The sequence below is a fragment of the Neovison vison genome, chromosome X (genome assembly GCF_020171115.1).
Source record: "Neovison vison isolate M4711 chromosome X, ASM_NN_V1, whole genome shotgun sequence".
Classification (NCBI taxonomy): domain Eukaryota; kingdom Metazoa; phylum Chordata; class Mammalia; order Carnivora; family Mustelidae; genus Neogale; species Neogale vison.
Genome location: NC_058105.1, coordinates 129,722,052 through 129,735,808, shown reverse-complemented (window position 1 = coordinate 129,735,808; position 13,757 = coordinate 129,722,052). Strand labels below are relative to the sequence as shown.

The following is a 13,757-nucleotide window of genomic DNA, read 5'->3' as shown; positions in this document are numbered from 1 at the left end:
AACGAGACACTAAAGCCTGAGTCTTTTCTCCATGATGTCCTTCAGAACTAAGATTTGTTTCGGGTGGAAGTCAAGACCCAGGCGGGCAGCTCTCTGCGTTGGCCAACTGTTGGCTGGGGGAGAGACCCAGAGAAATGGGTTGTTGTTGTTCAACGAACATGACATCTGGGTTCTGCAAGGTGACTGTGTTTCAGAGATGTGTCGTCCCACACCTTGCCTACAGTTAGCTACACCATAGAGTGCACTGAACATTTTGTTGAACGTAGATTTCATATTATGTATTCTTTACCACCAAAACAAAAAAAAGTTTATCTCTGCTTGTAACTTCACAGCTCATAAGATGGTTTCTTGCATGAACTTTTGGAAGGCAACTTGCCTGTTAAAATAGACCTCAGATCGGCTGACTAAGCGGAGTTTAAGTAGATCATAGTTTTCTGCCCAAAGCAAAGCATCAAATTCCAAATTCTCCCATGAATACAGTCACCGTAGGTCTTCAGCGTTTTGACTTTTATCCGGTGTCCGATGTTCTCATCAGAAGAACACAGAGCATCTGGTTCTTGGTTTAATGAGCATCTTGTTAGTTTTAGTGTGAAACGTCATGTGGTTCGCTGGAATGAGCAGGAACCACAGGGTGCTCCAATCTGAGCTCTGTGATAGATGGACTGTGAGATCTCAAATTTCTGGGGCTCCATTCTGCTACCTTTAACGTGGACAGACACCCTATGCTTGGCAGTATTTTTAAATATTAGATGATAATGGAATTGCTGGATCCCATGAAAGCTCCATCTTTAGTACCTCGAGGAACCGCCACACCGTGCTTCACGTGGCTGCACCAGCGTGCATGGCCACCAACAGTGCACGAGGGTTCCAGTCTCTCATCTTCGATGACAGCCAGTCTAACAAGGGTAACATGACATCTCACTGTGGTTTCAATTTGTCTTTCAAAAAGATCCCCACACTCCCATGTCCACAATACCATTATTTCCAACAGCTACGATATGGAAACAACAAATGGGTGGTTTAAAAAAAAAAAAAAAATGTTACATCCATTCAAATCTTTTCCTTAAGGTTTTGGGGACAAGGTTATCCGATCCCTTTAACAAAAATGCAAAATGTCCGTGGCTTCCAGGGAAGTGAGACCTGCATAAAAATAATGTGTGGTTTAGAAAAGAAAAAATAAATACAAGGAAAAAGAAAAAAAACCCTATGAGGGTATCCAAAAACATCAAGACCATGTTCCCTGGATCATCTCTATCCATCCTTCAAGAACCTTCTGGCTTTCCTCCAAAATGTATATGCACATGCACACGCACATACACACACATCACTCCCTCTCCTAAACCAGAATGTCACCATGTGAGCACCTACTCCACAGGAATTCTGGAACAGTCCCTGCACAGGTTTGGAACCAGATCCCAAGTTGCCCTGCTTGTCCCCAGAAGATTCCTTCTTGCAAGGAATTTCCAGGAGGAGAACGGGACAAGCTTGGTCGCCAGGTTAACAGGCTCCGGTGGGACCCTCAGTCTGCTGGGACGTTCTGCTACCCGGCTCTAGCAGGTGCTGTCAGTGTTACCGATGACAGGGGTTGACCTGAGTGATGAGGCAGCATGGTTTTAGCAAGCAGAAGGCGACTTGGAAAGCTGAGGGTCGAGCTATGTGAGTAAAGAGAATGTGCAATCATATAACTTATTTTTTTATAACGATGAAGACAGCACATTTTTAACAAGCTGCAAAGGTGATGGGCAAAGTCATCCTCAGGCACCGGATTAGAACCTGGTAAAGTGTGGCCTAGGCAACAAATCCGGCCCCAGAACCGTGCTTTGGTTTTAATAAAACTTTATTGGAACACAGCCTATTTGTTTACATTCTGTCTAGGGAAGCTTTTATGCTCCTGATAGATACAGTGTGTCCTGCAATGTTGATATATTTACCATCTGGCCCTTTACAGAAAGAGATACAATAATACTGTATCATATACTTGAAACTTGCTCAGAAGAAAGGATTTAAAAGTTCTCGTCACAAGAAAAATAAGTTCACAACCATGTGTGGTGATGGATATTAACTACACTGGTGGTGGTAACCATTCTTTCTGCAATCTATAGAGATAAAATCATTATGTGGTTCACCCGAAACTCATACCATAGGTCAATGATACCTCAACTAAAAAAATTAAAAATTAAATTAAGAGACAATGCTGACTTCTTGAACTCATTGAACACAGACGAGCTTGTCCCATAACCAAAGAAGCAGACCACAATCAGGCATCTTAAAAGATACAAAGTTTTATTAAACAAACCTGGAATGAATAGTATTATTACATAAATTAGGCAGCAGTAAAATTTTCCTAGGGTATATATACAAATCACAGTGATTTTCATTGTGCAAGAATTGAAAGAATTAGCAACAGACTTTTTTTTTTTTTTTTTTTCCACATGAGAAGCTGGGACGACCCCACAGGGATCCCAGTGCTGGCTTGCCGGGGCTCACCGCACCTGCAAAGGCACTCCGTCTTGTGTCTGCGGCATCCCACGGCCAACCCGGGCCCCACCCCGGCCAGGCTGCCCATAGCACAGCGCAAGGAAGAAGGAAGCTATGACCATTCTGCAGAGCTGAAGACCCATCTCAGAGGACAAGATGCCCTGAGTGTCAAAAGGCTTGAAATCCCATCTGCTAACAAACACATAATGACTTTTAAATTAAGACAGGTGTCCACCAGGGAAAAGCTAAGGAAAGCACAACAGAATGCATTACAACACAATAATTTATAGGAAAGCATGACAGAGCGTTTCCCTGTTACTACGAAGGACCGTTAAGCCCACGGGGTCTGCAAAGTCAACTTGATAGGGAAACGTGATACTTGGAGAAAACACGTCTCCCACATCCTTCGCCACCAAGACATACACACACGCGCACGCACACACCCCAAACTACCCAAATACATGATTAACACAACAGTTCATGTGCTTATCTTCTTTTTTTTTGGTAAGTGGACATCGTCCACTGAAGGTGAAGTGAAGAGAAGGCCTTCTCACCTCCATAAGACATAGGGACACACAATACAGGTACACAGGACTTGCCCAACGCAGATAAAACCCATAGTCTCGGTGGATGGGCCTCCAGAAAAAGAGCAACTTAGGCATCATCTTCTCAGTCTCCACCACGGAGCCCTCAGGGGCTTCTGTGAATGTATTCATTTTGGGGTATAAAATCTATTGTTTAGGGGGAAAAATCCAACCAAGTATTTTTTCCTGCACTACAATAACCACGTGGCTAGAATGAGAATTTTGATGTGGTCATGAGATTTGATGCAGCTTGAAGCTCTCCCTGGGGGTGGACAGCTCTCAGTGCCTGGAGACTGGGGGGCACTGGGGTCTTTTTAGTTGATGGCACAGAGCCCTATTTTCACAGTTAAAATGGTCCAAAATCTAGAGGCAGCTGAAGTCATACAAAGAAATGGCAAACGCATTGCATGTCACAGGACTGTCTAGTGGTACTGCTGTTTCTGTCGTTGGTACCAAGGGAGTTCTTAGGCAGAGAGCACAGAATGAAACAGTGCCCTGTACCAGACGGACAGGTGGGTGGGCAGGGATGGGACGAGGAGTGTGAAGCCATCACAAGGACATGAGCTGGGCACATGAGTCTTCTTGCCGGGCTTTCTTTTGACCCATCATCATGTCAACAGCAGAAATCACAAAGTGCCCATCGCCACAGTAGATACGTTTAGGCCAAGCAAGGTTCTCACATGTGTTCTGCAAGAAATGAAAGTTGGCTGGCCCCAACGTAGGATATGTTGTATGGCCAGCTGTGACTCAATTTCCTTCTGAGCTTTACAGTTGTGTGTTCAAGCAGGCAGGTGCTAATCCCCTTAGAAAAACAACAACCGCCCCAACACATTTCTTTGCAAAACACGCGTTTCCTGAGGAATTTTTTTTTAATGGTATCTGTATTTAAGAAAATATTGCCAACTCATGAAATTGCATAGAACGAAAAGGAGTCTTTTTTTTTTTTTTTTTCTGATGCAGATTTTGCGAGTAGTTCCATGACATTTCTTCTTGTGACTTTTGCGCACAGATATCCGATCAGATACCTGAAATTTTCAGAGTGCCCCCGCCGAGCAGACTACTTTTCAATAATATATCATGAGTGTCCCATGTGTTTGGGACTCATTTTGATTAAATCAGTCTTTGCATTACGTCACCCTGCTTAATTTAACAGTCCAGCCACGGGCCGTTAACACATGGCATGTGCCACCTTGAATATTGAAATGGCAAGACTGAGTTTAACACCATCTGGTATTCTTGGAATTCCTTTTAGTTTTTAATTTGTTTTGCATGGCTCACGGCCGATGACCATGTTTTTAAAGAACCATGTGATCCATGCATTCCAATGTTGGCGTGTGTGCATGTGTGTGTGTGTATGTGTGTGCATATCTGTCCAATATTAAGGCATCACATTTCATGCTTTCTTGAGGCTATTTTCACATCCTATATTAATTCCGGGACAGTGAGAACTAAACCCGAAAATATGCGTAAGGGTCAAAGTGTCTAATACAATGCTTTATCACGTTCAAGAAAGGTGTTTCATTTACTTTTATTTTTTTAAGCACAGGGCTCCAAAATAATAATTTATTTTTATAAGTCAGGAGACATGAGATCTTTGCTTTCCCCACGTGGGTTTGTATCTCAGTGCACCATCCCTTTGCTGATTCAGGCTTGTAACAGTCGATGATGAGGCAGTTAATTGTCAGCGTCAGACTTGTAACAGTCCATGATGAGACACTTTGTGCTGAAAGCGATGCCCATTCTGGCCCCCTACTTAACGCAAACCAGCACAGGGATTGCTCAGTCCAGACTGAAAACACTGTTCTGTTGGGATATCATACAGCTCGCCCTTTAAAAATAATTTTCCTTTGTGTTACTCATTGCAAACCACTTATTTTACTAAGTCTTGGAGTCACCCTGACCTTACTCATTGGATTTGTATTTGAAGAGCAGGTGATGAATGAGAAAGGGGGAAACGTGGCGTGGCTTTGATTTCAGGGTCTTTTAAAGGTCGGGTGGGTGCACATGTTCTCCAGTCCACCTTGCAGCACACAGAACCCCAGCCTTCTGACTTGTGAGTGGGATCTCTCCCAATCTGGTAGGCGACTATGTGGCCTTTGACATTCTGCTGCTCAGAGAAATGTATGGACTTTCCCACACGGCGGCTCTCCATGTCTACGTATGTGATCGCAGAGGAGAGGTACAAAGGGTTACATGGACAGAAAAGGTCTTTCCAGGCACAGCACTGGAGAATAATAATGTCTACGACAGCCAAGAATCCACAAGGTGACTCGAGAACACATGAGGTGGAGAAGCCTTGAGAGGGTGCCCAGGTTTGCCTCTTCCCCGCACCCATTTCAGGAACACATCTCCCAGGGCGGGTGCTGCTCCCACACCCAGTGCCCAAGGAGGTGGACTTTTCTGGGCCAACCATGGGAAGAAAGGAAGGGGTGAGACAGGGTCTTGGGAGTTCTATGTGGGTGTCCCTCTGTGGTCGCAAAGGCTCTGGCACCTACTAGTTAAGTGCACAGACATCCCTGCAGAAGGTCATGGTTGAGCCCTAAGACCAGACACAATGCAGATGTGAGCAACTCTGTTTGTCCAGCTGAGTCACGGCCAGCAGAGAGACAAGGCAATGCATCACAGAGAGTACAGACGCCCAGGACCTCTTTGCATGCCTCGTTTTCTAGAAAGACCCACATCTAGCCACACTCCCACTGGAGCCCACTCTGCACCCACCCTGCATTAAGTCAATCCCAAGGGGAAAGCATGGGCAGGGTGCTCTCTTCATGGTACCTTCACAATCAGGTCCAAACAGAAAAAGACAAAATCTCACCCACTAATAAGTCTGTACAAGCCCGCCCTGCCTACGAGACAAGAGTGTGCTGGATGCTCACAAACAGAAGAACCAAGAGGGATTAATTTCTACTACATCAAACACGGACACCCTATAGCTCATTTGCATCTTACTCTTCCCACAATGGAAGTTAAAATAAAAACACGCTTGCATGAAAGTCACCCGTGCAACTGAGCCAACATGGAAAGTCACTTGTTGGCTCTGCATCTGGCTGGACACAGAGCTCAAATGAGATATTATCAGTTAGACACCTGCCACTTTCCCCATCACCACCACAATGGACTACGGAATTTCCGGATGTGATGCAGGAAATTTCTGGACAGCATTCCATGCCGTGAACAACGTTCATGGCCACTGGTATTCTCACACTCAAACTCAAATGGACACATCCTTGTCTTCCCTTCTGGTTTCAAGACCTAAAGTTACCAGACAGGAAGCACGAAAGATACGGGACATGGACCACCACAACAGGTTTCCTCACAAGCTACAGAATCGCAGGCTCTGCCCAAGTATGAAGATCAACATCACGGTGCAATTCCTGTGCACCAGTCCCACGGTCTTTTTACACACGCACACACACATGCAGCACACACACACACACACGCACGCGCCATCTGTGGTTATAACCAAACACGTTCAGTTCAAACTCATAAAGTTAAGTCTACGAGGAAAACCAAGACATCACAGTAGGGTCATCACAGGAAGAGATAAGATAAAAATCTACAACCAAACAATTTTCTGAAAGGTCCTACTGTGCAGTAGATTTCCAGTTGCTTAATGATGCTTAATTTCCAGTTGCTTAAATAATGCCAGATCCGTGACTTTGTACAGATATGCAGTCTCTTTATGTACATCTGGACTTCTAGAATATGGAAATGTCCTTATCCCGTGGACGCGACCCTTCTTCACAGCGGATGTGCAGCTCTTTGTTCCCAGCAGGTTCAAATCATCCTAGTTGAGACACAAATTAAAAAAAGGACTTTGTTCGTTTTCAGAATAACTGGGTAAGTTTTATAATAATCGTACTAAGAACTCAAAAATAACTCCATAATACACAAGAACAAATGTTCTGCAAAGATCCAGAAGCATGAATTCTATGAATATTTATTAATAAAATCAGTAAGCCGTGGGATGCCCGGGTGGCTCAGTCGGTTAACCATCTGACTCTTGGTTTCAGCTCAGGTCCTGCTCTCAGGGTCATGAGATTGAGCCCCACGTTTGGCTCTGCTCAGCGTGGAGTCTGCTTGATTCTCCTCCCTCTGCCCCTCCTGCTATGCTCTCTATCTCTAAGTATATAAGTCTTAAAAAAAAAAAAAAAAAAAAGAAAGTTAAGCAGCATTTTAATGGTGAGTCTCAAATAGGATATGAGATCTTCACACATAGAATTATCCCATGTTCATCTATGCAAAGAGAGGAGAGTGATTCCACAAGCAAAACCAGGTCCTGTCTCAATGTGTTCACTGCAGCTAGCGAGAAAATATCTCAAGTCAAATAAAAACCAAAATGGGAGGTCTCTCCCTGCCAGGCATCCTAACAGTCCCCTCCAGGAGCTAAAGAGATGGGAGACTTTACTTTCCAAGGGTGAGTGGGTTAGTCATACAGCTGTTAAGTGGCTCTGGAGAGGGGGCACTAAGCTGCGCTTGGGCATCATCAATGGGAGATCACTTTGCTTCATGAAGAAATAACCTTCCCTCATGGATGGTCCTGCCTGTTTACTCGGCACTGAAAACGCCGGATCTCTGTCCCATCCTCTGTGCAAAATCGGGGAAAGAGAGTCAAATGTTAAGATGTCTAGCTGCTCCAGCAAGAGACCAAAATCCAAGGTGGTGGAATAAACACAAAGTCAAGTGATCATGACATGATTTCTTGATTTCCCCAGGTTCATCGAGAAGGTCATCAAACAGCGTCCCCACCACTGGCCGAAGTCCATCAAGGATGACTCCAGGCACACAAAAAAAATGCCATTTACACGTATATTCCCAAGGATATGCCTTGCCTTGAGAAAGTTATTCCTGTCTCCAGAATCTGTTAAAAACCTATCTGGGGCCGCTGGGGGTACAAATCCCAACCGTGAATAGAAAACTAACCCCAAGTACATGACAGACCCCATCAGATGGCAGATTTGTGTCTCCTGAAGTAAATTTAATAGTATCCCTGATACAAAAAGGCTGCAGTCCTCTGGCTTATCAACTAAGTGTCGTGCACTACAAAACATACCACGTCTTCCATCAAGATGGAAGATGGATCACGCCTTCCATTTAAGGATGACTGAATAAAAATCATTCACAAAATATTACAGACAAATCATCCAAAATTGAAGCAAATGAACAGAAGAGATAGCAAAACCCAAATTTAGAAATACCCCCTACTTTTAAAACTCATTAACTGGCCTTCATGAGCTTTGCAGAAGCTGGAAAAGCTCAAGAGAGTCTTTTTTAAGAGAACCTCCGGAGAACGGTCATTACGTGCTGAAAACACTAATACCCATTAAGCAGACATGTTCCCTTCTCATCCACAGGGACACCTATCTTCTCTCTCACTGAATTTTTGTTTCCACATTTTAACGTTTAGGCTGGTTTCCCCTCGGGATCTGCGTGGCAAGACCACAGATAGTAGAGGTCTCTGGTACGCAATGTGTCCCTCCCTGTAAGGGTTCTGGAACATTGTATTGACCAGTTATTTCTCCCATTCCGCATAAGTACGGTTGGGGGGATAAAAAGAGCCCAAAAAAAAAAAAAAAAAACAAGAAATGTCAAAGAGGAGACCTCTCACTGGTTTTATCTTGCTTCTCTTCCTTCCTGCCATTTTTCTTGCCTGCATGTCGTCACAAGGAAAAACCAAGTGCTATACATCACCAAGTTCCTCACAGAACTGGGAGTAACTGAAAGGTCTTCACTACCCATGTTCAAAAGATCCTTCAAAGCCATCACTTCCACACAGAGTCACAGACCTTAAAGGTTCCAAGAAATGACTCAAAAATCCATTCTTTTAATGGTCAAATGGAGCTTAGCCAATTCCATCGGAGGTGTTCACTGCCGTCATCAGTTTTTTTAGGGAAAGGGGGTCTAAAAAAAAACCTTCCAAAAATATTTAGTTGGTATCTGGAAGGAAGCTGGTCTGGAACTCAGGGTTTCTAGAACACAAGGACTCAGGGATTTAATTTTTTTTTTTTTTTTTTTTTTACCAAAGGGGCTGTGCCTTGGGATGTGCAGGTGCACACAGATTTCACAGGGGTCTTAGCTGGATATGGATTCTGCCCCAATAGGAGTGTCTGGGGAGTGGGACATTGGAGGCAACGCTGTCTCTGGGCCACACCACATGTCTTGCATAACAAACCCTGGGCATTGACTAAGCTGATGCTAGAAGGACTCCATCTAGCTCTGCCTCACTGCTCAAGTGCCCGGGGATAAGGGAAGCCCTGCTTGGCCAACGCCAACATCCCCTTGATAAAGGGACACGCCATCTTCACTGATGCATATTTAGTATATCTAAAGATACACCTTCCAGATGATGATTCCCATCCTCAGAAATTCTTGAAGACTTCCAAATCTTTTGGCGACACTGGAGGGGCCGTGTTCCAGTCATTCTCGGGGTATGCTTCAAAGTTCGAGGTATCGCCCTCGCCGCACAGCTTCGGCACGATGGGAGGCTGCAGGACCGGGGTGGGTGGCGGGAAACACAGAGTCAAAGTCAAGAGGAAACATTAAGCACCTGGATGGGACGTGCATCCCTTTATGTCTACAACTTAACATATCAACAGACATGACTTGGGAAAACACAGAAAACCCAAAGTTGGCCCTGCATTATTAATGAGCATGGAAAGCTTTGAACCAGAAATACTGTGAGTAAGGTGTCCACCAATGGTGCTTTATGAGAAACAAAGGGAGAAAAGATGGTAGCCAGCCCTTGCTTCTTAAATTCTAGACTGGAGAACCACCCAGATTTTTTGTTCACGCAGATCCCCAGGCCTGCCCAGGTCTGAGTGATACTGAAGTGGCTGGTCCAGTGGCCAGAATTTGGAAAACCCCAGAAAGCCGTCAACAAGAGCAGGCTCCACTGATAGTATCACCAATGCCAAGCCTCAATTCAGCATCAATAAAATGAGGTCACTGGCACTGAAAAGGAGGTCAGCCAAAAAGGTTCGCGTAGAGAGCCAGTCAGTAAATATTTCTGGTCTCGCAGGCAGAGGAATTTCTTTGCTCAATGCTCAGCTCTGCCCTGGTGGAGGGAAAGCAGCCACAGACGACATGTAAATGAATGCAGGTGGCCATGTGCTAATAATAAAACTTTATTTATAAAAATAATGGGCTTTGGGAGGAAATAGAGCAAGAGAATAACATTCAGTAATGCACATCTTCTAATACTGATTTGGTTTTTGAATGATGGAAATATGTTGTTTATTTAATTTTAACAAATTAGTCACTGAATACATTAAAACACTTAAAAACAGTTCATGGAGACACTGGTGGTCTGGGCTGAACCCTACATTCTGGGTTGGGGGCCAGGCATCAGCATTTTTAAAGTCCTTCCATTGACTCTAAAAGTCCAAGGTTGAGAATGTCATTATTGAAGATTCCTGTCAAAAATACATTTCAGGGGCACCTGGGTGGCTCCGCTGTTAAGCAACTGCATTTGGCTCAGGTCATGATTCTGGGATCCTGGGGTCAAGCCCCACATCGGGCTCCCTGCTCAGCTGGGAGCCTGCTTTTCCCTCTCCCACTCCCCTTGCTTGTAGTCCCTCTCTCACTGTGTCTCTGTAAATAGATAAATAAAATCCTTAAAATCTTTTTTAAAAATAAAAAAAAATGAAAATAAAAAAATACATTTCAATTCTGGGTCAAGCGTCTAGCTGTTGATTTTGGCTCAGGACACAATCTCAAGGCCGTGAGATCAAGTCCCCCAGCAGCTCTAGGAGTCAGGCTAAGATTTTCCCTCCCCCTCTGTCCCCCCTCACATGTGTATGCTCTCTTTCTTCCTCTAAAATAAATAATTTTTTTTAAAAAAATGTGTGTGCGTGTGTGCTATGTGTGTATGCACATGTATATATTCAGTTCAAAGAAAGGTGATCTAGAAAATACTACCACCATCACTGTATAATATCCATAAATGTTGGACAAACATGTGATCTGTGTTAAAACATTTACCATTCCCAATTAGAAATTGGTGGGATGGGAGTCATCCTAGTCATAGTTCAAATGAGGGACAGAGCCAGGTCTCAAAAAACCCAAATGTAAAATGTGGGGTCTTAACCCGTTACCTCTACGTGTCTCTGTAGCACTAAGATTTCCACCGAAAAAGGATCTTGGCTTATTAATGATTTGAGATGATCAGCTGTAGTATACAAATAAATTGTGTATCAGCTATATGTAAACAAGTCATAATCAGACTCTGCCCCTTGCTGAAGGCAGGTAACAATTCCGAGCCAACAGTCACCCTCATACGTATGTTGTACCTTCAGTTTCCTTTGTGGGACCGCCTCCCAATCCACCGTTCGAAACCACCGGTGTCGCTTTACGTCATCCGCTCCGTTCTTCAAAAGAAACAGGCACCGTCAGTAGACAGAATTTTGACAGGACAGGGAAGAAAACATTCCAGAGAATCTCTACTTAGTAGAGAATTAACAAGTAAAATTAAATTTAAAAAGTGTGCTATGTTTTGAGTCATCGTCCCTGGACTGTGACCTAGGAGGGAAAATATATACATAAAGGTGTTGTGTTCTGTTCACTTTCATTCAGAGTAGAAAGAAATCCTGTCAGGACCAGTGTGGACCACACACAGAAGTAGGACTTTGGCTCAGGCTCCTGAGATACAACAAGACAGACAGAAGGACATTTCTGAGTCTGCCGCCTGTTTTTATCCTGATGGTTTTCTTCAGAATTTAGCATCTTCATCATACAGACCTAGAAACCATATTTCACTAAATGGTGTCATTGGCTCAGTATTGCAACGCTAGTTAAGTCCCATGACTAGGATCCAAACCCGTCATGTCCACTTCAGAGATCTTAACAGCTACCCAGCGGGACTTTCCAATTACACTATCCATGTTTGTGTAATAGTAATGGTTTCTTATGGTCTGTCTGCTTCAGTCTCAAGGCTAACACCAATGGCCAACTTGCAGATGTCAATGGCATCATGGTCTTTGAAAATCCTAACCCTAGCCTAAACCTGACCCTAACTCTAACCCTAACCCCAACCTCATCCCCTATCCTATCCCTAGCCCTAATCCCTCCCAGGTGTTCAGCCTTTGACCCCACCCATCTCATTCCTTTTTATGGCCCTTGGAGCAATTTTTTTAATTCATTAAATGTTGGGAATTGTTAAGACAGAAACACATGAATTCTGTGACATAGGAAGAAGCCAGTAGATCTGAACATAACATAAAGTTTGTGAAATGTCACCTGGTACCTATGCAGAATAACTTGTTTGGACATAGGGTCTTGGCACATCTGATTAAGCGAAGGATCTGAGAAGAGCTCATCCCGAATCAGGGTGGCCCTAAATCCAATGGCAGGTGTCTTTGCAAGAGACAGAGTAGGAGAGACACAGACACAGAGAAGGAGCCACATGAAGACAAAGACAGAGATGGGAGGGATGTGGCCACAAGCCCAGGGACACCTGGAGCCCCAGCGGCTGGAAAAGGAGGAAGGACCTTCCCCTGGAGCTTTGGGACAGAGCATGGCCCTGACCCGCCTGTATCTCAGTGGCCCTGACCCACCTGGATCTCAGACTCTGCTCCTTTGTTACAGCAGCCACTGAACACAAATACAACCACATCAACAGACGATCCTGAGAGCTTGGTGTGAATCAAGCCTTGCACACAGGTCTACTGTGTCTCCCAAGACTACGGCAGACAAGACCAAGGTATGTACCCATGATTAAGTTCCTCCATGGATATCCAGAACCAGAAATAGCTGAGAAGATGTTCCCAGATTCTCTTAGACTCAGCGGTGCCACAACAGAACCAAAACAAGCATATAAGATATTATACCATTTACGCAATCATCTCTTAAATATATTCCCCTCCACATGAAAAGTTTGTGAAAATCACACAGGATGTACGGTTTCTCAAATGATTAATTCCCATGCAGATGTGCACACCCACAGTTATGGCACTGCTCATAACAGTCAAAAGGCAGAAAACAACCCAACTATCCATCAGCGGAGGGATGAGTACACACAGTGGGGTCCATCCATGAATGGAGTGTGATTTGTCCTTAGAAAGGAACAAAGCACTGACACCTGCTAGCATCTCCCTGAAAACATGGGAGGAGCCAGACACAGAACATCATTTATGCTGTGATTCATTTACAGGAAAGCCCAGAACAGGGAAATCTACAGAGACAGAAAGGGCAGGAGAGATGAAAGGATTGGATAACAACAGCATAGGGTATGGGGTTTCTTTCTGAGAAGGAGGAAACGTTCTTTGACACTGACTTTGGGGATGGTTCCCCAACTCTGCAAACATAGTAAACGGTACTGCACTGCACACTCAGAATGGAGAGGTATGTACGGTACGTGAGTTATAGGTCGATCACGTTATTTGAAAAGACAAAATAACTAAGGAAAATACCGACATCTTGGAGGTGACGGGTGAGGCATTTACTCGTCTGGAGTGAAGAAGGGATGCGGTATAGACCCAGGTGGATTTCGCATGCCCAGACACCCAGATCTGAACTTCAGCCAACAATTAAACACGATCACTGTGCCTTTGTCTCTATAAATAGAAATGTATGTATGGTGCCAAGTGATGGGAGTGTCTCGTGCGTAAGACGTATGAAAACAAACACTGACCTTCATGTTTCCGAGGCGTCGGGTTCTGTCAACGACCAGCAATTTCCTAATGAGGTCTCTACATGCGG

At 44.3% G+C, this 13,757-nt stretch overlaps 1 protein-coding gene across 1 annotated transcript in view; it reads right to left on the bottom strand.

Moving 5' to 3' along the window:
- Positions 1–2,266: 2,266 nt before the first annotated feature.
- Positions 2,267–13,757, bottom strand: part of PRKX (protein kinase X-linked) — an 82,784-nt gene continuing 71,293 nt past the window's right edge. Inside the window, exons 8-11 of the mRNA XM_044234765.1 lie at positions 13,690–13,747; positions 11,351–11,428; positions 9,399–9,547; positions 2,267–6,849 (exon numbers count right to left, since the gene is read on the bottom strand). Coding sequence (XP_044090700.1) covers positions 9,422–9,547; positions 11,351–11,428; positions 13,690–13,747 — 262 coding nt within the window. The 3' untranslated portion in view covers positions 2,267–6,849; positions 9,399–9,421. The remainder of the gene's footprint in view (positions 6,850–9,398; positions 9,548–11,350; positions 11,429–13,689; positions 13,748–13,757) is intronic.